Source organism: Poecilia mexicana, unplaced genomic scaffold, assembly GCF_051168715.1.
Source record: "Poecilia mexicana isolate PSO_F unplaced genomic scaffold, ASM5116871v1 scaffold_18, whole genome shotgun sequence".
Classification (NCBI taxonomy): Eukaryota; Metazoa; Chordata; class Actinopteri; order Cyprinodontiformes; family Poeciliidae; genus Poecilia; species Poecilia mexicana.
This window is the reverse complement of record NW_028263387.1, coordinates 10,709,113-10,732,292: the sequence shown is the minus strand read 5'-3', so window position 1 is coordinate 10,732,292 and position 23,180 is coordinate 10,709,113. Positions and strand designations below refer to the sequence as shown.

The window sequence follows — 23,180 nt, the reverse complement described above, 5'->3', positions numbered from 1 at the left end:
TTTCATATGTTCTGCTTTAGAGCTTAATTTCATCATGTATTTCTCTTTACTATCGAATGGGATTCATATTGAACACAGAAATGGCCTGCTTATTATTTTCTGGCCTGTCCTCAGAGATGTCCTCCGCCTTCAACCTGGACTTTGAGGTGTCCGGTATCCATGGTTACGTGCTGATGGATGGAGTGATGCCGGCACTGACGGAAATCACCTGCTCCTTCTGGATGAAGTCAACAGACATCACCAACTATGGAACCCCGGTTTCCTACGCCGTAGAAGGCAGTGACAATGCTTTCCTGCTGATCGACTACAACGGGTCAGAAACACAGAACCATCTGGAAAAAGCATCAGTTTAAACTTCCTGTTTGACCATCTTTAACTGTTGTTCCCCTCCCCCCCGTCTGGTTTGACGGTAGGTGGGTGCTTTATGTGAACGGTAAGGAGCGGATCACTGACTGCCCCGCTGTGAACACGGGCCAATGGTACCACATCGGTGTTTCGTGGAGGAGCTGGGACGGCGACTGGAGGATTTACATCAACGGGAAGCCCTCAGACGGAGGCAAAGGCCTGTCAGTCGGCACCACTATCCCAGGTGTAGTGCTATCCTCAGCCAGGACTCTTTTCCTCAAACGCGTTTTATTTTCTGGGTGAATGTTTGTGGGTTTTACCGTAAAGTCGTTAACCCCGGTGCTGCTCGTGTTCTGCAGGCGGCGGGGCTCTCGTTTTGGGTCAGGACCAAGATCAGAGAGGCGAGGGTTTCAACCCCGTCGAGTCTTTCGTCGGCTCCATCAGTCAGCTCAACATCTGGGATCGTGTTCTCACTCCACAACAGGTAAACGCCAAACTTTCTCTCTTTGCAGTCAACGCTGTGACACAAATAGATTAAAGTACAAAAGATGCCGTTTTGTGTTTCTAACTTTGAATTATGTCCAATTAAATCTGTTTTGTTTTTTTGTGAACAAACAGATCAAGGTTCTGGCCAGCAGCTGTCCAGCTTCCCATGTGACCCACAGAGGAAACGTCTTGGCTTGGCCCGACTTTCTCAGTGGTGTGGCAGGCCGAGTCAAAGTTAACCTCAACAGTATTTTCTGTGCTGGTAGGAGAGATTTACCAAGAACTTGCAGGACAGTAGGAGAGCTTCATTAAGCCTGGTGGTGAAGTACAACGGGTTTCTGTTTCTGCAGACTGCCCTAAGTTGGAAAGCGCCGTGTCCCACCTGCATGCTTCCAGCGTGGAGGTGAGCCCCGGTGCTCAGGTGCACCTGTCCTGTGATCCTGGCTTTTACCTGGTGGGGGAGCCGGTGCTGCAGTGTCAGAACAAAGGGGAGTGGAGCCATCCGCTTCCGAGCTGTGAAAGTAAGGCCCAAAACCTCTGCTTCTGATTGCAAATGGCTAATTTAAGACTGGAAAAGCTAGAAAAATGTACAAATGATATACGGAGCTTAAGACATTAATCCTAGTAAATATATTAACACGTCAATTTTTTAGTTTCACGCTTTGATTACACTCTTTGTTGGTTTTAAAACTCTTTCATTTGCTCACATAATCCCATCATTATATTGTTGTTGTCTTGCTCATAACTTTCATAATCTCTGGGCCTTTTACTGAAAAAAATACTCAAATGCAGTGAATGAATACATAAAAAGTCAGAAAGAGCATGTGAATGTGGACTACTGAGGTTAAAATGCTATTCATAAAAAATATACATAAAATATGTAATAAAACTGTAAAAACATGTTAACAAATAATACTTTTATTCCAACACAATAATACGTGTTTCACAGCTTAAAACTGTTATTTAAACAACTGGTATGTTATGTATAATAACTTGATAACTATGGACATTTTGAAAGGGAAAACTGAATCCAGTTCAGTAAATACTGACATTATTTAAAGTTTCATAATTTTTATATTGCAAAGAACATAAAATAAATGAGTAAAGCACTTAGAAAAAGAAATAGTTTTGAGTCTGTAGAACTTACTAAATTCCAGTAAAATATTAAATCATCCATCCTTCCACGGATTTTGTGATTATCACAGCTGTTACCAGATTACCATGTGCCAAATTTTACTCATTTGTTGTTTGTATTTTTTTTCTTTTGAGTAACATTATAACGTAAGATTAAAAACGAAATTTATCATGTTTGATTTCCAGCTGAGTAAATAATTTATCCACAGGGTCAAAAATATTTATAAAAAATAATTTTTTCTTGTTTCAAGTCACCTGTGCCACCATTGTTGGTCCCTCCTAGAATAAGACACAACTGACAGGTTCATTTATTTTAGCCACTCTTTAAAATGGGAAAGAAAACCAACCAGACACATTCGTAATAATTTTAATGTTTGCTGTTGGAATTCAGTAGCAAATTCTTAGCTGGGAGCAGAAATCCAACGCGTCGCCGTATATTTCTTTCTCTGTGTGTGTTGCAGGAGTGTCGTGCGGACCTCCTCGCCCACTGGAGAACGGCTTGTACCAGGGTTCGGATTTCCAAGCGGGCAGCTCCGTGGTCTACCAGTGCAACGTCGGCTTTTACCTGCTGGGCGACGCCAAGGTCCACTGCAGCAACAGCGGCCAGTGGGGAGGACATCCACCCGCCTGTCTGGGTAAAAGAGACGCGACGCTCGTCTGACGCTGGCAGCGAAACGACAAAATGTCCGACTCATTCTGCCCGTCTCTACATGCGTGTCGAGTTCAGATGTGGACGAGTGTGCGGTGGGGTCTGACTGCGACGATCACGCCAGCTGCCAGAACACGGAGGGCTCGTACTCCTGCGCCTGCATTCACCCGTACACCGGAGACGGCAAGAACTGCACAGGTACGACGACGCCGTGGTTTCCGTGCTTAATATTAGCGGATGAGTTATGATGCCAGCAGATCAGGAGATAACGTTGAGCCGTGCTTAAAGCTTTAATAAAAATTCATAAACCCTGTGATTGTCTGTTTTCAGAGCCGGTGAAGTGCCAGAACCCCGGGTCTCCAGAGTTTGGTCACAGAGACAGCAGCAGCAGCAGCTTCCTGGTGGGCAGCGCTGTGGCGTTTGGCTGCGACAGCGGCTATGAGCTGATTGGCTCTTCACGACTCCTCTGCCTGGAGTCAGGAACCTGGAGTCATCCTGTCCCTTACTGCAGAGGTGAGAGCTGCAAGTTTTTAAACCATTGACATTTTTCCTCTTACTTCAAATAAGTCAACATTATTAAGTTAAGCTTGAGATTATTATATGATTTGTTATTACCAACATGTATCTTCTAACCGGAAGTAATATTAGTGAATTGGACTGAAAATTATGGTGATGAAAAGGGTAAATAATGAATGTGGAGTTTATTTATTAAAAATACCAGGAGAAACCAGTAAATCACTGATCAACAGTTAAATTAAGGGCTTGGTGGCTGTAATACCTATAAAAATTATTAAAAAAGGTATAAAAATTGTAGTTTAAATTAATGCTTGTTCTACATTGTTTTATCTTTTGAGAAATCCCCATTATATTCCCTGAGAACATAATGAGAACTGATGGGGCTTGACTTGAATGAAAAGTAACTTTAGATATAAATCTGCAAGGGTTGCTGAATAATTTTGTCCTTCACTGTACCTAAGTTATTCAGTTAAATAGTTTCATATCTATTTTACTTTCATACCACGAGAGGGGAGCTTATTCAAGCAGGAATATCTGCCATTGCTAGTACAGCAATGAGTGGAAAAAATGAGACTCTTGGCTGTGATCTCGCGCTGCAGCACGTCTATTGTCTTTGCAGAAAATCTGCTCTGGGAACAACAATGCGCTTTTATTATGTCCCATAACAATGGGGAACTGAAAATTACTGAATATTTTAGAGTACAAGTATGTGGTTTCACTTGCAAATTATGTCTTCTAGACACAGACACAGATTTTAGATCAAAGCCTCAAATTAAGTAGTAGTAATAAAATCCAAACATAATCTCCCTTTATTTTGTTTTCTGCACTGACTCACATGCAGCAGGTTTGTTTTGGATTCAAATTAGAGTTTTCTTCACATTTTAACGCTGATTTTTGATCTTTTAAATTTAAATGCAATTGTTCTGTTTCAGTGCCTTTCTCAGTTGTAAAACTGTAAAACAGGCACATTAAATTTGATAATTGCATTGAGTTATACAGTTCTGTCAAGACTACAGTATACAGCTGTGACTGTGTGGAAAATGGATATGTGACATACTTCAGGATATAGAAAGATATTTTTAGATTTATTGTGATATTATAGATACACAGCGACAGTTTCGCCGTCTGTTATTTGAGTTGCAAGAATGGTGGATTGCATATCAGCTCTCTTCCTGTCCTCTTTCCCGGCCACTGAAGCGTCTCCATCTTGGCTCGACGCCACGGCGTTACTCACAGGAAGTGACTGTCTGACGTATTCGGCCCATTTAGTCTTTTTACTGCCATGCTGACCACGGCTTTTCTTTTAAAGGCACATATTACACACAACAAATGGTTTTGACTGCCTCACATTACTTTAGCATCAACACTTATATCATGTGGAAAATGCAATAATTTTATAATTGCTGCTGGGTTGTTTTTTTTTATCTTTGAATAATAATATTAACAAACAACGTTTCTATTTGTGACTAGGCACGTTAGAGCCATGTTTATGAGAGGAAATAAATGTTACAGTGAGCCAGTTTTGCTTTTTGAGCTCCACCCTGAATTGAAGCAGCTCGTCTCTTTAAGATGTTTACAGTGAATGGAAAATGTTGCGGTGCATAAATGATGCAAGGCGTCTTGGAGACGACTAATCTAATGAAAAATTGATTCTGCGAGGCTCAGATATCTTAACATAAAAGTTGCAATTAAGAAAGCATAAAAACAAGCAGGTATTAATAATTTCCCCATCTTCTCTCTGCAGCTCTCTCCTGCCCGACTCCAAGCGTCCCTGAAAACTCTGTCATGACAGGAAACAACTTTACGTTTGGAAGCAAGGTGACTTTCAGGTACCACGTGCATCATACTGCGTGTCACTGTGACAAACATTAATCCAACAAAGGGTCTTAAATTTTGCAGAAATTAAAAATAATTTTGTCGTTTGTTGCCCCTCAGCTGTAAAAACGGCTTCCTGCCTCAGATGCCCTACGAGTTCCACTGTCTCTCGACTCTGAGGTGGAGCGGGGCGCCACCCATCTGTTACCCAGTGACCTGCGGGGGGCCGCCACCTGTGGAGCATGCAAGCTATGTCCTCGACACAAACACCTACCTCTCTACTGTTAAATACTCCTGTGTTGAGGGATACAGGTATGGATGAATTACAGATGACAACGTCTCTTTTACTGCAGTAAATTACCTCGTTAAACAAGTGTCCATACTAAGTACTTTGTTGTTGCAAAGACCACAGGGCTCCATGGAAGTGGTTTGTGAAGCGACAGGCGAGTGGAGCCGGCCCATTCCTCGCTGTGTGAGCATCCTGTGCAACGAGCCGCCGGCACTTAAAGACGCAGTGATTGTTGGAGAAAACTATGAAGTGGGAAATAAAGTTCACTACATCTGCAAAGAAGGGTAAACGTGGATCTACTACATCAAATCAAAACTTAATTAGCTCAAAAAATGACTGAATTTACATTAACCAGAGCTGCAATGGAGTGATTTAGATTCTTCACTGTGTTATTTGCTTTAATCTACACTTAAGAGCAAAACAAAGTACATATTCTTGCATTAGAATGGCCTAGTCAAAGTCTCGACAACAATACAAAGAATCTGTAATCTTCTCATGGATCTTTTCATATGCTTTCCATGCAGTCTGACTGAGCCTAAGCTGTCCTGTAAATCAAAATGGCAGCCATTTGATGTTCTCAGTTCAAAGAAACATTCCACAAAATATCTGTAAATGCAGCAAAAGTTTGTTCTGCAAAGTATTAACTGTAATATATTTATATATATATATATATTTTTTTTTCTACTTCAAAATTAGTCTGTCAAAAAAAATCCAATGGCATGAACTTGAAACATGAGAAAATGGTCAAATCTTCAGGCAGTGTAAGAAGAAATAAGTCTATACATTCCTTTATGCTCTGCTCTGTAGGTACACTCTGATTGGCCCAGAAACCAGGGAATGTCTCCCCACTGGCCAATGGACTGAAGGCTATCTGCAGTGTGTCCCTCGCTCTTGTGGCCCACCCCCTGCTGTGGACCACGCTGTGCCCCACGAGACCCACAAGCTGTTCGGAGACACGGCCAGCTACTACTGCACAGATGGATACACGGCCAGCAACAACTCCAAGATGGTGTGCAACGCTAAGGGAGTGTGGGTGCCCCCTGACGGCACGGAGGCCCCTCGCTGCATCGCAAACTTTTGCCTACGCCCGCCTGAGGTTTCCCACGCGATTTTGGATTCAGTCAACAAACCCAAATATGCCAGCAACACTGAAGTGAGCTACAAATGTGAAGAGGGCTTCATGCTAAATACCACCGCCACGCTCCGATGCTTGTTAGGAGGGACGTGGGAGCCTTCGCCGTTTGAGATCGGTTGCGTGCCGGTGAGGTGCTCCAAACCAGAGAGCATCGATCGAGGGTACGTGAGAGGAACCAACTACAGCTTTGGAGCAGTGGTGGCGTACAGCTGTGAGACGGGGTACCTGATTCGAGGGGAGAAGAGGAGGATTTGCAAGGCTAATGGAGAGTGGGGAGGGAATCTGCCCACTTGTGTTCCTGTGTCCTGTTCCTCCCCGCCTGTACTGCTAAATGGATATGTCTATGTTAGTACAAAAGAGAAAAAAATACAAAAAATACTTTTTAATTCGTTTTTGTTTGCTATTTTTATGGATGTTTGTGTTTCCTTTCTTTTAGGTCAGAACTCGATACACTTTCAATAACAAGGTGACTTATGCCTGTAATGCTGGCTACAAACTGGTGGGCGGGCCAGAGCGAGTCTGTCAGGCCAACCGACAGTGGTCCAACAACGACCCACCCACCTGTGTCCTTTTGACCTGCGACCCTCCTCCTGCTGTGATCCACGGACACTACAAGGGCTCCACCTTCCGTGTGGGCAGCAAGGTGGAATATTTCTGCGACGAGGGCTATGAGCTTGGAGGGAATCCCATCTCCACCTGCCTCAAGAACGGAAAGTGGGATCAGCCCAATCCTCCGCGCTGCTCTCCTGTCAAGTGTCCAGAGCCGCCTCTAGAGGAGAGCCACCTGGTCCTGAAGAGCCTGTACTCTGAGTCTGGAACTGTGGAGTTGTCCTGTGAGGATGGCTACATTCTGGAGGGCGCCAACGTTCTTCGATGCACTCCATCTCAGGAGTGGAACGACACGTTTCCGCTGTGCAAGGAGGTGTTTTGTGGACCTCCGCCTGAGGTGACTTTTGGTGCTCCAAACAATACCTCTCATTCTTTCCCTTTTGGCTCAGTGATCACCTACACATGCATAGGAGGCTTTACTTTCAGAAAAGAAGACTCTGTGTCTTGTCTAGCCAGCTCCCAGTGGAGTACTCCATATCCAGAATGCATCCCTGTTGAATGTCCTCAGCCTGTGGAGATTTCCAATGGATTTGTTGACGTCCAGGGTCTGATGTACCTCAGTAAAGCTCTGTATAGCTGTAGGACTGGATATAATTTAGTGGGAGACTCCACTGTTCTTTGTGGAGACAGAGGTGCATGGATTGGTGGGGTTCCATCGTGTCGCCCTGTAGAATGCTCCATCCCTAAACAGATAGCCAGTGGGAAAGTGGTTTACACAAAGCTCCAGTATGGTCACAGCGCCACCTACTCCTGCCACCGTGGTTTCCGGCTCCGAGGCCCAGAGACTCTGAAGTGCTTGGCTGATGGGGAGTGGGACTCAGAGCCCCCTGTTTGCACGCAGATATCCTGCACTCTTCCCCAACCAATCGAAAATGGCTTTGTGGAGGGTCAGGATCACAGTTTCGGCGTAACTATTTTCTACAGCTGTTTCCCAGGGTTCCAGCTCGTTGGCCAGGATCATCTAACCTGTGAGGAGACAGGCTGGTCTAGTTCTGTTCCTATGTGTGTACCCTCTGACTGCGGACTCCCTCCTCACATTGACTTTGGAGACTATGTCAGGGTGACCGAGTCGGACACTGCTCCAAAAGACACTGTTCCAGCTTCCCTCTTGGACTTGAACTTTCTTCATGGGACACTGATTGAGTATCGCTGTCATCGAGGTTACAACATCAGCCGCCACACCAGGCTGGTGTGTCGAGAAGATGGGGGCTGGAACGGAACGGCCCCATCGTGTGTCCCGACAGAGTGCGAATTACCACCCAGTCCACATCATGGCTCCATAAATGTGACTTATGCTCCTGTTGGCAGTGTGGTCAGCTACTCTTGTGAGGAAGGTTATGAGCTGGTGGGAGAGCCTGTAAGACAGTGTGTGTCTGGTCGACTTTGGACCGGTGACGAGCCAGTGTGTCGACCTGTAACCTGTGGCGATCCCGGTGCTGTTGCTAACTGTTTGACTCATGGGAGGGATTTTGTGTACCCTGAAGTTCTGCACTTCGAGTGTAATCCTGGATTTGTCCTAAAGGGGACGGACACCATCGCCTGTCAGGCAGATGGAAACTGGAACGGTCAAACGCCACGCTGCGAGCCAGTGTCCTGTGGTCCCCCAACAGTACCTAGTGACCTCACTGTCCAAGGGAAAGAGTACACCTATAATAAGGAAATTGAACTGAGGTGTCAGCCTGGTTTTATCTTAAAAGGAACATCTAAAAGTGTTTGCCAGGCTGATGGTACTTGGAGCCAGGCGGACCGTTCCTGTGTTCCAGCTCGTTGTGGGAGGCCGTCTCCTATACCCCACGGCCGCGTGGTAGGGTCAGAAACTGGATTCAACAGCAAACTGAAGTATGAATGTGATGAAGGATACAAGCTTACTGGAGATCCCACAGTTGTTTGTCAGTCAGATGGACTGTGGGACAAACCCCCACCGCGTTGTGACATCATTAGCTGCGACCCACCCGAGGACATCAGTCACGGCTTTGTGAACGGCTCAGGGTTCAACTACAACAACGTGGTGGAGTACGTCTGTTTCGAAGGATATGAGGTAGTCGGCGATCCCGTCCTGCGATGCTCAGCTCAGGGACTCTGGGTGGGCTCTGTTCCCCAGTGCCAACCTTGTGCCTGTTCCCCGCCTGAGGTTCGGTTTGGGACGGTCACAAGCCCTGGCCGAGCCTGCGGAGACCGAGTTCAGTTCAGCTGTGATCAGGGCTACAAACTGCTGGGTCCCTCTGAGGCAGTGTGCGAGAAGGGAGGCGTGTGGAGCCCCGGGGTGCCAGTGTGTGGCAGGGGGAGATGCAGCGTTGCCCCGCCTGTAGTTCCCAATGCAGTACTACAGGGCGGCACAACTGCCTTTCCAGAAACGGTCACCTACATGTGTCGCCCCGGCTACCTGCTGAAAGGATCCTCGCTCCTCTCCTGTGGAAGAGATGGCAGATGGGGGGAACCCAGAATCCGCTGTGAGCCTGTGATCTGTGGAAAACCGCCTGCGGTAGCCCATGGTCAAGTGGTGGGGGACGTCTTCACCTTCCCCAACCAGGTCACATACAGGTTAATACTCACCCTACTTCTGCAATATGTATTAAAATCTTTTGTCATGCTCATCAAAACAACATTGTCTTGTTTTATGAGCCAGATGTTTTGTGTCACTCCTAGCAGGTAGCCGTCTCACCTCTGTTTTTCCAATTGACGTCAGACATATTCTTTATTTCGTGTTTCCTGCTCTCCAGATGTGAGGATGGATACAAATTGGCAACAAGTAGAGCCTCTCTTTCCTGTCAGAGTGACGGCACCTGGTCCAAACACAGCATTCAGTGCCTTCCTGCCCCTTGTCTGCTACCCACCAACATCTCCATCCCCCACCTGCAAATCAATGGGAGAGACCTCACTCCTGTTGGCGGCACAATCACCCTCTCATGTCCCACCGGCTTCTACCTGCAGGGGTCAGCACTAGCAGAGTGTCAGGTAGTGATGGGTTTTTCTTCCTAGTTAAAAGCCAAATTGCAGCTTCAAATAGCATAACATACATTTAAATCTGTGTATTTTTGAAGATGGTTATATGGTGATGTAACCATTCTTTCTATCAATTAATCAATTAATTTTGTGGTTAGATGGGAGGAAGCTGGTCTCCGAGCATCATCACGGTTTCCTGCGAGGTGGTGATGTGTGAGAAACCGTCTCCTCTTCTTCACGGTGTCATGGAGGGCGACAGCTACACCTATGGAGACTTTGTGCTGTACTCCTGCCTGCCTGGCTTTGATCTGAAGGTGATCATCAGAGCAAAGTTCACTTTTTAAGCCCCAACAACTGGAAAGATCAAAAGAAAAAAAAAAAAAGAGAGGCAGAAATTTATATCTAGTTTAGAAAAACAAATTTCTCCTAAGAAAACCTGCCATGCTTCTGCTACCATGAAAATAGGAATAGTAAATAAAAACATAAAAATATGTGTCTTTTGTTTCAACATTCGATCCAAATAACTATAGAATTTGAATGATTTCATTGGCGTACACAGGTCCAGCACTACTTTTAAAATGCTGTGTCAGACCATTAACCAGCTGCACACTCAGAGTTATTGGGAAAGAATCAGATTACAGTGAGTCACATGATTTACCCTCAGCTGTTGGAGTGGGGCAGGAAGAGCTGACTCTTTTTCCTGACAGAGATGTCCTGCATGTCCAGTCTGATCAGTTTTCCCTTCAAACATGTTCTGGTACTAAAACACGGTCCATCTATTGGTATCGCTTTATTTGTGTTTAAAATACTTACATTTCATGACTAAAAACGTCTCAGCTAGCAAATGTTTGAGCTTCCTTCTGTTAAATTACTGCTCTCTATAGAACCGCAGTACAGGTAGACATTGCAATGTGTCTCTGCATTTCAAAATTCTGACATTAAGCGTCTCATTGTTCCCACAAATGTTTTAATATCAAGTATTTACTTTATAAACACTGTTAAACAGCCACAGTTTAGAAACGCTTTATCCTTCTAAGTGGTGTTGGATTTGAGAGTTGAATAAAATTTTTAACGGGGTTTATTAAAACCACCTGGGGATATTTGTTCGTGGCATTCCCTCCCTAACCAATCTCGCTGTTATTAAGGGGAAAACTTTATTGTTTTTGTCTAAAGTTCAGCAGGTTTAAAGCAAAGCTAGCTCGTTTTGCTAGTTGCTGGTTCCATGAATTTAGTTCAACTTCCTGGTGAACCTGGTTGTTTTCTCTGGTCTGGAGCAAAGGTGGGTCTCAGGATACAAACACAGTGGATTTGAAACATGGAGATCAGCTTGCTCTGTTTTTCTGTTTCGCTGTTTTATCTCAGGGAGACAATATCCAGACGTGCCAAGGAGATGGAACGTGGAGTGGCGCGCAGCCAGTGTGTGCTGGTGAGTTTATGTGCAAATAGACGATATTTGGAAAAGTGCAGGTCACCATTTCACTATTTCACATCTTTGTTTCAAAGCATCAACAGACAGTGCAAGTACTTTTCTGTACTCTACACATGCTCACCTGTGAGGAAAGATTTTTACATTTCTCCAATAAAAAGGATCTGCCAGAGTATATTTAGTTACTATGTCGTATTTTACATCAACTGGTCTGAGCAGTGAGCAGAGTTAAAATGGGAACAGTATAAATATAAACGGTTGTCTTAAATTACACCGGAGTTCAAAAAAGTAATTATAACTAGACAATATGTTACTCAACTTATCCTTAACTGCTGTCATAAATGCCACAATTACTGCAAAAGTTTTGCGCAAAAGATAAATGAGAAAAAAAGAGATAAACATATTGGAGTTGTGTTTTTAGGAAAGCTGCACCGCGCTCTAAAACCCGATGTTTTGTTGCTACGGTGATGTGTTTAAAACGACCTCTCAATAATGAAATGTGTGAATAATTTCGAGTCCCCACCACGACCTTTGACATCTGTTCTTGTGTGTCTGCAGCCTCAGCAGGTTCCTGTGGGCCTCCACCTTTTGTGAAAAATGCTCAGATCCAAACAGGAGGAGCTAATCTGCAAAACGTCACTTACGTTTGCGATGAGGGGCTGCAGCTTAACGGCCCGAAGACTCTCACCTGTCTGGCTAACGGCACCTGGAGCATGCCGCCACCTACGTGTGCAGGTACGGAGGGCAAGCTTTGAGTTTTAATACGTGGCTCACTATCAAAATCCTAACCTTTTCTTTTCTTCTTTATGATTACACTTGTAATTCCCGTCGCCGTCAACCAAGAGGTCAGAGGTTGCGACAGTCCCAAACAGGTGCTTCACGGTAGAGTGCAGGAGCACAACCTGAGCTCTGGACGCGCTTTGGAGTTCCTGTGTGATCGCGGCTACAGCCTGGTGGGAGACGGCCTGGTGATGTGCATGGGAGGAAACACCTGGAGTTCAACTTTCCCCATCTGTCAAGGTGGGAAATAATTTTCTCAACACGTACGCACACAAAAGGAAAGCAATGTTTTTTACAAAATTATTTTCTTGGCAGCTAGCGTCGGTCATAATTGTGATACTTACTTTTTTTAGGGGGCTGTTCCTTGAACAAATCAGCAAATCCACTGCGGCTGATATTGAGACAGATTCCAGTAGAAATAAAAAGTTTCCTGATCCATAATTAAATAAAATGCCAGGTTTTTGTGGTCTAAAAAAAAGAAGCTAGTTAACTATTTAAACGTCTAATGAGGGATGGGGATATGAAAATTAACCTTTTGCGTGTGCGGACACCCTGACACAAATGCTTTGTTCAGCCAAAACCATAAAATTTGTTTCATGTTTCCTGATTTCAAACTCGACTGAGTGAACCTGCAAATAAGATGAATAGAAAAACATGTTTCTCCTCTCCTCATGGAAAAGAAGACAGAAACTGGTCAGGAAGGATATTTCGGGTTGAAATAGCAACACCGAAGAAGCTGCAGGAAGTTCTGACATGTACAGTTTGTTCGCTACATGAAACAATGTAGAAAACGACCCGTTCTCTTCAGATGAAGAAGATTAAAGATTCCTCCAAAGAAAACATCTGATCACGTTTTCTAAGCAGTGTGTTCTGGTTCATTGAAATAAAACTTGAACTTCCAAGCCACAATTCCAGAAAGAAAACCGTCCACAGAGTGAAACGTGTGATGGTTTTGTCATTTTCTTCAGATGGAATAAAGACTTTTTGTCTCGGTAGATAGACTTGATAGACTACGAAGTTGAAGATGAAGAGGGGTTTTGTTTGAGCATACTTTCACATCAACATCATAATGATTTCACCAAAAACAATTGTCAAATTTTAGAAATAGAGTCACAGGCATCACCTGGAGAGATCTGTGAACTAGTTATCTCCACACAATCTAATGGATTTGGAGAACTTTAGCAAAGCTGAGTAGAAAAATAACAGCAGCTCCGGATTTGGCCTGTAAATAAATCAAATGAATCTTCAAGAAAGTGTCAGTTAGCAGTTTAGCTTACTATTTTTTTTGTGCAGGTTATTGAAGTTGATTTATTTTTACAGATTTTCCTCTGTCAGATTTGTTCTTCAGATACATTGTATCGGATTAAAAGAGAAAAATGTTTTGCGAGAACTGGTAAAAAAAAAAACAACAAAAAAACTTGGATTTGATAGGAATGTGTATAAGTTTGAGACCTTTTGTATTTGAAGTGGGTATTTATGTACGCAAGAGTGATTTTAAGTTTGCTATTCATCTTCCTTTTTGGCTTTTAGCAACAGTAAAATATAATGTGGAAAGCTTAATAAAAATCTAGAAATTTCTGTTTTTGAGGTAAATAGCTTAAAAATCTTTTGGTGTTTGTCCCTCACAGCGAAGTCCTGCCCCCCTCCCCCTTGGTGGATCAAACACACCAACGGCGACGGATCCCAGCCGGAGTTTCACGTCGGGCAGTCAATCCGTGCTTCCTGCCCCAAGGGGCAGCAGGTGAAAGGCAGCGGCACCATCACCTGCAGGCCAGACCAGACCTGGACCCCCCTCAGTTCAGTTTGTGAAAGTAGGTCGTACCTTCCCACCCAAGAGATTCAGACATTTAGACAGACTTGTACTCATTTAGTTTTTTACTTTTACTGTAATAGTTGCTTAATATTTCAGTCGTGACAAAAATCTGCAGAAATTCTCGCCATGTTGACATTAGACAGAACCGCCAGATGGTTTTAAAACTGAGGCAAAGTTAAAACGAGGAAATGCAATGAGTAGCGTCTTCCTCTGTTACATTATGAATATATTTTACAAACAGAGTTAACAGCCTGGCCGTCTTATCAAACACTAATATTAACATTTAATGTCGTCTTTTACTAGCTGACAAATTGGCTGAAGTGAAAATCATCCACAGTAAACAAAACTGTCACCTTGTCAGTTGTTTTGAATGTATCAGATTAATTGTGAATAATCATATCTGTTCTATTCTTCTTGTTTACATGGACTATTCACTCCCACTTTTTTTATTTGGCTTTTGTATTCTGATCTGAATCTGGTCCCTATTTAACCTGCACAAATAAAGGTGAAATTAAATTAACACTTTAGGTTGAAATTTGAGAAATGTTTTACATGTTTTACATTAACCTACCAACCTTTCCCTGAAACATCAGTAGCAATGTTGCTTTTTTTATGGTGAGCATGGAAACCAGGTCATGGTGTTGACGGGACATGTTGTCGATGATAATAAAGTGAACAGCAGACATACTTCTGTGCACACCACTGCATGCTCTCACCTCGCACCAGCTGCTTCTCCTCCCTTCACGGCTCCTTTGTCATGTCGCCGGTTTGTTAAGCTGCCTCTTCTTTCCCTCTTTTCATTTTCTTAATCAAAACAAACGATGCTGCATCAGGCTCTGCTTCTTTGTTCTGCTGGCTGAAATGATCACAGGCCCCCTCTATGGCAACCTTTGCCTGAATACAGAGCTCAGCCGATGTTGCTATGAATCCTTGCATGCATTTGCATGACCTTTTTTCTCCTGTATGCATGAGGCCATCAGTGTCCCTTTTGGTCCAAACCGAACGGTCAGAGACGGCTACAACTGAGCCACAGAAGTGAGCCACATCAAATGTTTGTAGCGTTTAGACACGTTGCATGAAAATCAAATGCAAATGATTCCAAAAAAATAATCATCACAAATCTTTTTTTCTCTGTTTCGTGCACAATTTGCTTCACGCGATCACGCGGGGGCCAGTTAGCTGTAATCGCACGTAACACAAATATTTAACAGCATCATTGTGTTGTATTGCAGGATTTCATATTTGCAACGCAACGCCCTCGGCGTGTTGAAAACTGAGAGAACATAAAAAAAATACCTTAGTGAGTAACTGGTGGCTGTTGTCCAGGGGTGTCCTGTGGCCCCCCACTCCATGTGGCCAACGGGTTGGTGCGGGGGGCGGTGTTCCAGTTCGGGGACTTGGCGGTGTACTCGTGTTTCAGCGGCTACACCATGGAGGGCGCTGACAGGAGCAGGTGTCAGGAAAACGGCACCTGGACGCCCCCTCCCACGTGCAGAGGTAGAGAGACGAGTGGAGGGTTTCTCCTCCTGTCTGAACAGCATATAACTCACTGCAGCTCTTTACTAACCGAACCAAACCACCGCTTCTCTGCTGCAGGTCTTTTCGATGTTTCCTCTCTGCATGTAAGCGAGGGTGGGGGATTCTGGAAAGGGTTAAAAACTAGAAACGTAGCTGGCTGCCTCCTTAGAAGTGAACCTGTAGCCTGGATTCAGCTACGATCAAAACAACCTGGACAACATAGTGGAAGATTTAGGTTATTTATTTTTATAACTTTATTTGTATTACTTTTAGAATATTAGTTTATTTTATGATTGATTTACTTCGCTTTTAAGTAAAACATTACTTAAAAAACATAAAACATTTTTCACAGTGAAAAAAACCTTTTAAATTAAAAAGAAAAATAATTTCTCTAAACAGCATGCAAAACTGGAAATTTAGTTTCTAAATCACTCTTTTACTTTTTATGTATTTACTTACACATTTACAGCGTTGAGTACTCGATTATTTATTAAACTTCTGCGTCTGGGACCTGAGTTTAAATTTCGTACCGCAAGCAAGCGAAATGGTACGACGCTAAAAATCCTTGAATCCTTTTATTTAAAAGAAAAAAGTTGATCAGCTCTACAGTGTAAGTAGAGGAAAGGATGCAACAATATTTGCTCTGTTCTAAAACTGGCCTAGGTGAATTTGAAACCATAAATAGTAATTTAGATTTTTATTTATTTTTGTCGTCTCATATTTAGTAGTATCTGTATATGTGGGCACAGAGAAAAAGAAAATTGGTAAATATAAGTGGAAAATAATCAAATTTTATAGAAATAATTGTTCAGGCAGTATGGAACCTATTTATCACTCCATCTGTCTTGCAAAGCGAAAGCTGAGTCCAGGCAGACTCCTTTATGACTTTTGCTGAGTATGCACTCTTTACCGCTTTGTTCCGAGGAAACGAGTCTGTTGCATGTGACCTCTAGTTCCTGTGTGCATGTTTCATATTTAAGCGATGCATCATATGTTCTTCCAAAGAAAAAAAACAACAACCTGTGGTTCTTTTCTTTCTTTTGCGGGGAATTCATTGTGCAATTTCTCCAAGCTGAGCCTGATGTTCGTTGGTGATGTTCGTTGGTGTGTGCGCGTGTGTGTGTGTGTGTGTGTGTGTGTGTGTGTGTGTGTGTGTGTGTGCGTGTGTGTGTGTGTGTGTGCGTGTGTGCGTGTGTGTGTGTGTGTGTGTGTCCTCCCCCAGCGAGGTGTTGGCTGCAGTGTCAGAACGGAGGCGTGTGCCAACGGCCCAACATCTGCGCCTGTCCCGAGGGCTGGATGGGTCGACTCTGTGAGGAGCGTAAGTACAAGGAAACCTGAGAAACGACAATGAAAGCAGCCAGAGCAGAGGTTCACACCGTCAACCGCCCTGCCTTCTGAGCCGCCGTCGCCCCCCCACTGACCTCACATTGAACAACGTAGATAAATTTAACCTTTATTTTTAAAGCTTGTGTTCAGTGGGGAAATAATCGTCTTTTTAAATGAAGTCTTTTCATACATACTGTAGCTCACATGCACTGGCAGCGCTTTGTGCTGTTCCAGTCGACCCAGCAGCAAAGTAATCCTCCTTTATAAAAGGTCAGTGACCTATGCAGGCCCACAGCTCATTGTTGAAACGCATGCAGTGCCCAGACAAAGCTGTGCCATCCTCACCATGTTGCCATCGGCAGCAGATTCTGCTGATCAACTTATTTCTCCGATCAGGCTTACGTCTACCTCCAGATAGAAGCGGAGAAGTATTTATTGTATTCTGATAAGATTTTTGATTTACCATTGTCATAATAGTTTCCAATTAACTATGTTTAAATATCCCTAAAACTGTCCGTGCTGCGGGGTTCGATATTTTTACTGTTTTTCAATACCCTTTGTTCAATATGATTAAATGTAGTTTTTATTTTAATGACTCAAGTCACACTTCCTAATGTGACTGGTGTCCTAAAGAACCGCACTTCAAATGGAAATGTTTTTCAAGAGCAGCATCTGTGCTATAAATCTTCTGTCATGCAGTCTCAACCATGACAGAAGATGTAGTAGTAAATAGTTTTTATCTACATTTTTATCGCTACGACAACAGCACCACAAAATATCGTCACAAAACTTTGTCTGCATCGCCCCCACCCCTACCTCCAGATGCAGATCACCATTGTAATATTAGTGAACTGGGAACTTTCTAATTCCATCTTGAGGTGTAGCTGATGAAACAAAAGATTATGTTACTTTGCTGAAATATGAATTTAATTTAATACAGTTTACACATCTTCATCAGTGGTGCAGATAAATGTGGGGGGCAAGTTACACATGGTCTAGTGTGAACTTTTGTCCATAATGTTGAGGAGAGAACTCGAATGGATGAAGGGATCAATCCATACATATTATATAATTTTAAAGGGGTACATAAAAGGTGTTTGTCAAAGATAAAGAAAGAAATGACAGTGGTGAATATCACTGGATAAAGAACTTTGAAAAGAGTTCAGGTTTAGTTCAATGATTAATAAAAAGCAGACCAGAATCTTTGTTTTTCACTTCATGTTTTTTTTTCTTGACATACTTCCTGTTTTTCATTGCAGCTATCTGCATCCTGCCGTGTCTGAACGGTGGGCACTGCGTGGCACCGTACCAGTGCGAGTGTCCCTCTGGGTGGACGGGCACCCGATGTCACACTGGTGAGTTCACCCGATCACAGTTTCCGTCTGGGTTAGCAGATTACTCAGGGAGCGTTTGTTTCATGAAGATGGTTCTGATGGTTGCGTTCCTGTGTGTTCCCCCTGCCTCTCGCAGCTGTGTGTTCGTCGCCGTGTCTGAACGGAGGAAGATGCATCCGGCCGAACAGATGTAGCTGCACTCCTGGTTGGAGCGGACACAACTGCTCCAGGTGATCGCCCAACGTTCAAAATACTGAAGACTCGCAACATGAAAGCACATTTCTCTGAGTGAAAAACCCTCTTTTTTATCTTATACTGGTGGTATGAAGATTTTTGAATTTGATACATATTACTATGCATAAGACAGTGTAGTTTAACATCGGGGGTATTTGGTGTTTTGGTAAAATAACCTAAATGCAAAAGGACAAAATGGATCCATTATGTCCCAATCGAAACCTGCAGGGTCTGAAAACATCGGAGCATTAAGAGGCAAATAAATTTCAGCATAAAATTAGGATGCTACATTATTTTAGTTATGATGCATAAAATTAATTTTGCATTATTTTTCAGTTTGTATTACATTTTGTAATCAGGGTTCAAGTCGGTTAGTGTCTATCCCTAGTGGCTTTATACATCTAGAGATCAACATTTTTACCAAATATATCATATTCCTCCTACTTAATTGTGCTCTCCTTTTATTTTACTCATAAAATCCAATTTAAATGCATTCACAACTCCAGCTTTAGGGGATACAAGATGAAGAAATTAGAGTTATGATAACTTCTGCCATGCATTGCCCTCACTAATCTAAAACATGCATAGAAATGAAATGGGCTTTAATTGTTGTGATTTAATGGCTGGTTGTTTGTCGTTGCAGGAAGAGGAAGTCGGTATACTACCACTTCTGAAACCTTCACTCGCCTCCTTGTGGGACATCTTATGAAGGGAACTCTTGTATAAATTACACATGAAAACCATCCACTCATCTCCGCACAGGCAAAGCAAGAACCGTTCTGTAAATTAAAGCTGTATTTTTTTCATATACAGACTCAACAGTATTAAACATTTGCTGCTATATACTTGTACGATGTGTAAAAACTATTTGATGTCATGTTCCAGTGTATATGTGTAAACTATTCACCTTTTTATTAAAGCATAAAATGCCACTAAAAACACTTTGGTCATTTTGTACGTCGTTTCTAGTTATACGTCTTCCCTTAGTCACTCTGTGTTGGGTTTCCTTCTCATTAGTCGTCACTGAGATTCATTCTCTGATATTGGTGTCAAATTTTCCCCTTTTTGATTTGTAAATCCATTTGTGTTCTAGTTCACGTTTCTGTGTTGGTCTCCTTCCTCCCTCCCGTCCCTCTGATTAGACTGGTATCAATTTCACTCCTCCTCACTTCACAGTATTTTTAATTCATTAGTAGATGCATATTCGCTACAGAGGATAAGGAACTTATAGAATCAATAAACAATAAAGAAATTCTACCTTACCTAATCTCCATGCAACACCAGTTTCTGTTCCATGCAGCTCATGCCAGACAGGTTACCAGAACAGCATTGTTCATGGACCGTCTCCCTCCCCTTCTCAGAAATTCCCTCACTTGACTCTTGACACCAGATTTGGAAAGTTACGCAATCCCTCCTTTTTTGCCGCAACAATTTACGACTGATTTAGCCCTAGCATGCCTCTCAGGAATCCCCAACAACTCGTTTATCCGATTTAACTGGATCAGTTCTCAAGCAGTGTCATGCAGTGGAAAGACTTTAAAACTAGTCCATCCATAAATGTCTCAGAAACCTTACTCCGTCACTGAATGTGGGCAAACGGCTAACAGAGTCATGAAGCAGCATGTCGGCACGTCATCCGTTTGTCGAAAATAGGGGTGAATAAAACAATGAACCAATTTTAACAGAAAACACGACCATTTGATGTGCAAACATGATTAAGACTCATTGAATTCTGTCATTGCTTTATTGCTGTCAGAGCACAATTACATTTATTTGAAGTGATTTGAAATCGAGAAGCACTGCTGATGTCTCTTTTTAAAGCATAAATGCGTAACGTAAGTTACAGCATTGTCTCGTCTCTAGAACGGCTCAAGTTGGAGAGCCATGTCACAACATGACGACATGTCGGAGCAGTGGCAAATACCAAAATGAATCACAGCACACTACATATTAGGTTTAGTTTCAGCCCCATCAAATATTTCTGAAGAATATTCAGTGCTCACAGTCTGCAAAACAATTTTAACACACATCGACATTCTTAAGACGGCTCACAACCTAGCTTTGAATTGTTTGATCTGTTCCCCACAGGGAGGGCCTACAGGTGCCTTAAGGCAAAGATGAATAATTCAGAAATTCTTCCAAAAAGTCATTACCTGGGCTTCCACGCATTCTTACAAAGTCTTACATTTTCATATCTAAAAATAAGGTAATTTAAAAAAAAAGAAAATGCACGTTGGCCTTATATGTTAATCACAACTCCTATATGTCGTGGTAGGACTATTTAATCTCATACATTCTATGTAGTTAGTTGTTGTTTTTATAATAATAATAATATTTTTTCTTGTCAAACTTTTCTGTCAGGCTAAAGTTTGAGCCACCCGCATCTTCATCGCGTTCTGTGACTAAAGATCGAGGCTATCGGCGCTAGCTAGCTACTAAAATACACTTGATAACTAATTTTTTCATGTCCATACTGGGTAAGTGCAAATTTATCGCCAATTTGTCGTCTTTTGTACATTTCTGTCGCCATACAGGTGTTAAATTGAATTCATAGTCTTCAAAAGTTTTAAATTTGAGTTGGTGAAATCTGTAGAAACCATGACTAAGTCTGAACTGAACTCCTGAATTTCTTCCACCAACTACTAAACACTGAGCAACCAACCAAGAGCCGTGTCACAAGATGAAGTTGTTCTAGTCATGTTTAAGAAAGTCTTTAAACCTCCCAGTTTAAAGAAGACTTTCCTGTTATGATTTTGCAAAATTCAAAAGCATCGCTTGGAACACATAACTTTCCTCCATTGACATGCAAACTTATTGTTTCACAGCTCTGGCTCCATCTTGGCTCTTGGCCACATATTTAGTTTCATATGACGAGGATGTAACTTACTAAGCACCAACAGACCGAGCCAGTCAGATGTCTTCAGACCACACCTTAGACTGTCTTGCTGATTGAGAGATTGACAGATGACTAGTGTAACAGGTTCCTTGTTTCCTTTACTTATTATCAGGTTCCTTTCCTTGCTGTATATATTGTTGTTAATAGATTCAAATATTCTCTTTTATGTCAGCCCCCTGTTTTCTGGACAACAGCAGCACACTCTGGGCAAACAGCCAGCAATCACATTAGAGAAAACCACGTGATTTCACTGCAGCGGTCAATAGGTGTGTGTTTTCAACAAGCCAGGGGAAAGAGCTGAGTCACTTTTCCTGATGCTAACACACACACTCTGCATTCAGTCTGAATGTTCCCTACAATCAGGCTGCAGACCTCAATGGCTCCCAGGCGTTGGTTTGAATTTTATATTTGATGCCAAAGAGATATTCCAGTTTAAAAAAAAAAAGCTCTGTCGATACAACTACCTCCTCAGGATATATTTTGCGTTTTTAGTTCATGGCATGAGAGTCACAAGGAAACATTTTAAACACCTGAGTAAACAAAAGAAAACACCCTGCAGGTCCTGTTTAAAAACCAGACCATTTTTTTTCATTCTTTTGAAACAAAACCCTGGTTTTACCTCCAAAATCAAAAGGAAACCTTTTTAAAGAGTACAATTGTGAACATAGTCAAATAGTGTCACAAAGCACTACTTCGCAAAAGAAACAAATCCAGGTAAAATACAGAAGTCTTTGGTTGCGACTGGATGAAATGTTGAAGCGTTCAAGAAGTTTGAATTTGTTTACAACATAAATGTAATATTCCCTGTCTCTGCAACATTACCAAACAGGAAAAGAAACAATGGTCAAGAGAGAGAAGTCATGCAAACATGTACTTCCGTCTAAGTTGCGGTGCTTACCGGATAAGGATCCTGTGGTAATAATGGTGTTTTCACAAACATCTGCACAACACAGAACCCCGCCCTGGTCCCCTCTTCGGTTTCTCAATCAGTTTCCCAACATTGACTTGCAGTCGGTTTTATCATCTCCTCTTTCAGATGAAACAAAACCAAAAGCCTTCATAACAGAGAAGCCAATGTTTTTGTTTTCCTTGAACTCTTTTAGAGACATATATGGAGAGTAAATAGCTGCCATTTTGAAATATATCATTCATTTTCCTTTATCTTTGACTCTTTTATTTTAAGGGTTGCAAGGTTTAGTGCATATATACATAGACAAACCTAATCTTTTGCTTTTGTATTAAGAGGAAGTAGCATCATCATCAGCAAGGTTAAGCATGTCTATGAAAGCAGGAGTTTTAGTGGTTTGCTGGACTGGACGTCAAGAAAGAACGATATCAACAATGACCTTGGAGCGCAATTAATCTGGCAAGGTTTGCCTCGTTTTTAGAATCATCTTTATTACTAAAATTTAACGTTTACGCTGCCTGTTCATTTTTTTTAAATTTTTTTTATTTTTCATTTTAGAACGTGATGTGGCCGATCATTTCACAAAGGTACATGAAACTTAACAAGAGAGACACGCTTTGAGCATCCTAGTTTTTAGTTTTTCTCTCTAATGTTGATGATAACTGAGCAAAACTGAGTTTGAGTACAAATCTATCTTGCCTCATCGGTTTCATTGTCAGTTTGCTTTAAAGGGTTTAAACAGAGCTGCATCAAACGCTGCGTCTGTGTCCTGAACTAATTACAGGCCCCCTCTGCAGCCGCAGTGGAAACCTTTGTCTTGACATACTTTGATGTTTAGTGGTCCTGAATATGCAGCTCAGCGCCGATGGCGTTGCTGTGGTTCCTTGCATGTATTTGCATGGCCTTTTTTCTCTTCTGCGCATACTTATCTGTGGCACAGATAAGTATGCTTTAATAAACATGCTTAGATAAACATGCGCAGAAGCGATCTCATTCTCCTCTATCTAATTCTCCTTCGTCTTCTA

General features: G+C 42.4%; 1 protein-coding gene across 2 annotated transcripts in view; it reads left to right on the top strand.

Annotated features, from left to right (window-relative positions):
• Nucleotides 1-19,291, top strand: part of svep1 (sushi, von Willebrand factor type A, EGF and pentraxin domain containing 1) — an 89,508-nt gene extending 70,217 nt beyond the window's left edge. Inside the window, exons 26-49 of one of the 2 annotated variants that reach the window (XM_088015305.1) lie at nt 115-313; nt 414-589; nt 705-829; nt 964-1,093; nt 1,182-1,352; nt 2,427-2,600; nt 2,693-2,812; nt 2,945-3,127; nt 4,875-4,959; nt 5,066-5,257; nt 5,351-5,518; nt 6,042-6,714; nt 6,806-9,519; nt 9,699-9,933; nt 10,080-10,235; nt 11,284-11,347; nt 11,906-12,082; nt 12,191-12,367; nt 13,756-13,938; nt 15,267-15,437; nt 16,681-16,776; nt 18,044-18,139; nt 18,255-18,348; nt 18,996-19,291. In XM_088015305.1, coding sequence (XP_087871431.1) covers nt 115-313; nt 414-589; nt 705-829; nt 964-1,093; nt 1,182-1,352; nt 2,427-2,600; nt 2,693-2,812; nt 2,945-3,127; nt 4,875-4,959; nt 5,066-5,257; nt 5,351-5,518; nt 6,042-6,714; nt 6,806-9,519; nt 9,699-9,933; nt 10,080-10,235; nt 11,284-11,347; nt 11,906-12,082; nt 12,191-12,367; nt 13,756-13,938; nt 15,267-15,437; nt 16,681-16,776; nt 18,044-18,139; nt 18,255-18,348; nt 18,996-19,026 — 6,590 coding nt within the window. In that variant the 3' untranslated portion in view covers nt 19,027-19,291. The remainder of the gene's footprint in view (nt 1-114; nt 314-413; nt 590-704; nt 830-963; nt 1,094-1,181; nt 1,353-2,426; nt 2,601-2,692; nt 2,813-2,944; nt 3,128-4,874; nt 4,960-5,065; nt 5,258-5,350; nt 5,519-6,041; nt 6,715-6,805; nt 9,520-9,698; nt 9,934-10,079; nt 10,236-11,283; nt 11,348-11,905; nt 12,083-12,190; nt 12,368-13,755; nt 13,939-15,266; nt 15,438-16,680; nt 16,777-18,043; nt 18,140-18,254; nt 18,349-18,995) is intronic. The other variant, XM_088015306.1, reaches the window with a different exon arrangement.
• Nucleotides 19,292-23,180: the final 3,889 nt, after the last annotated feature.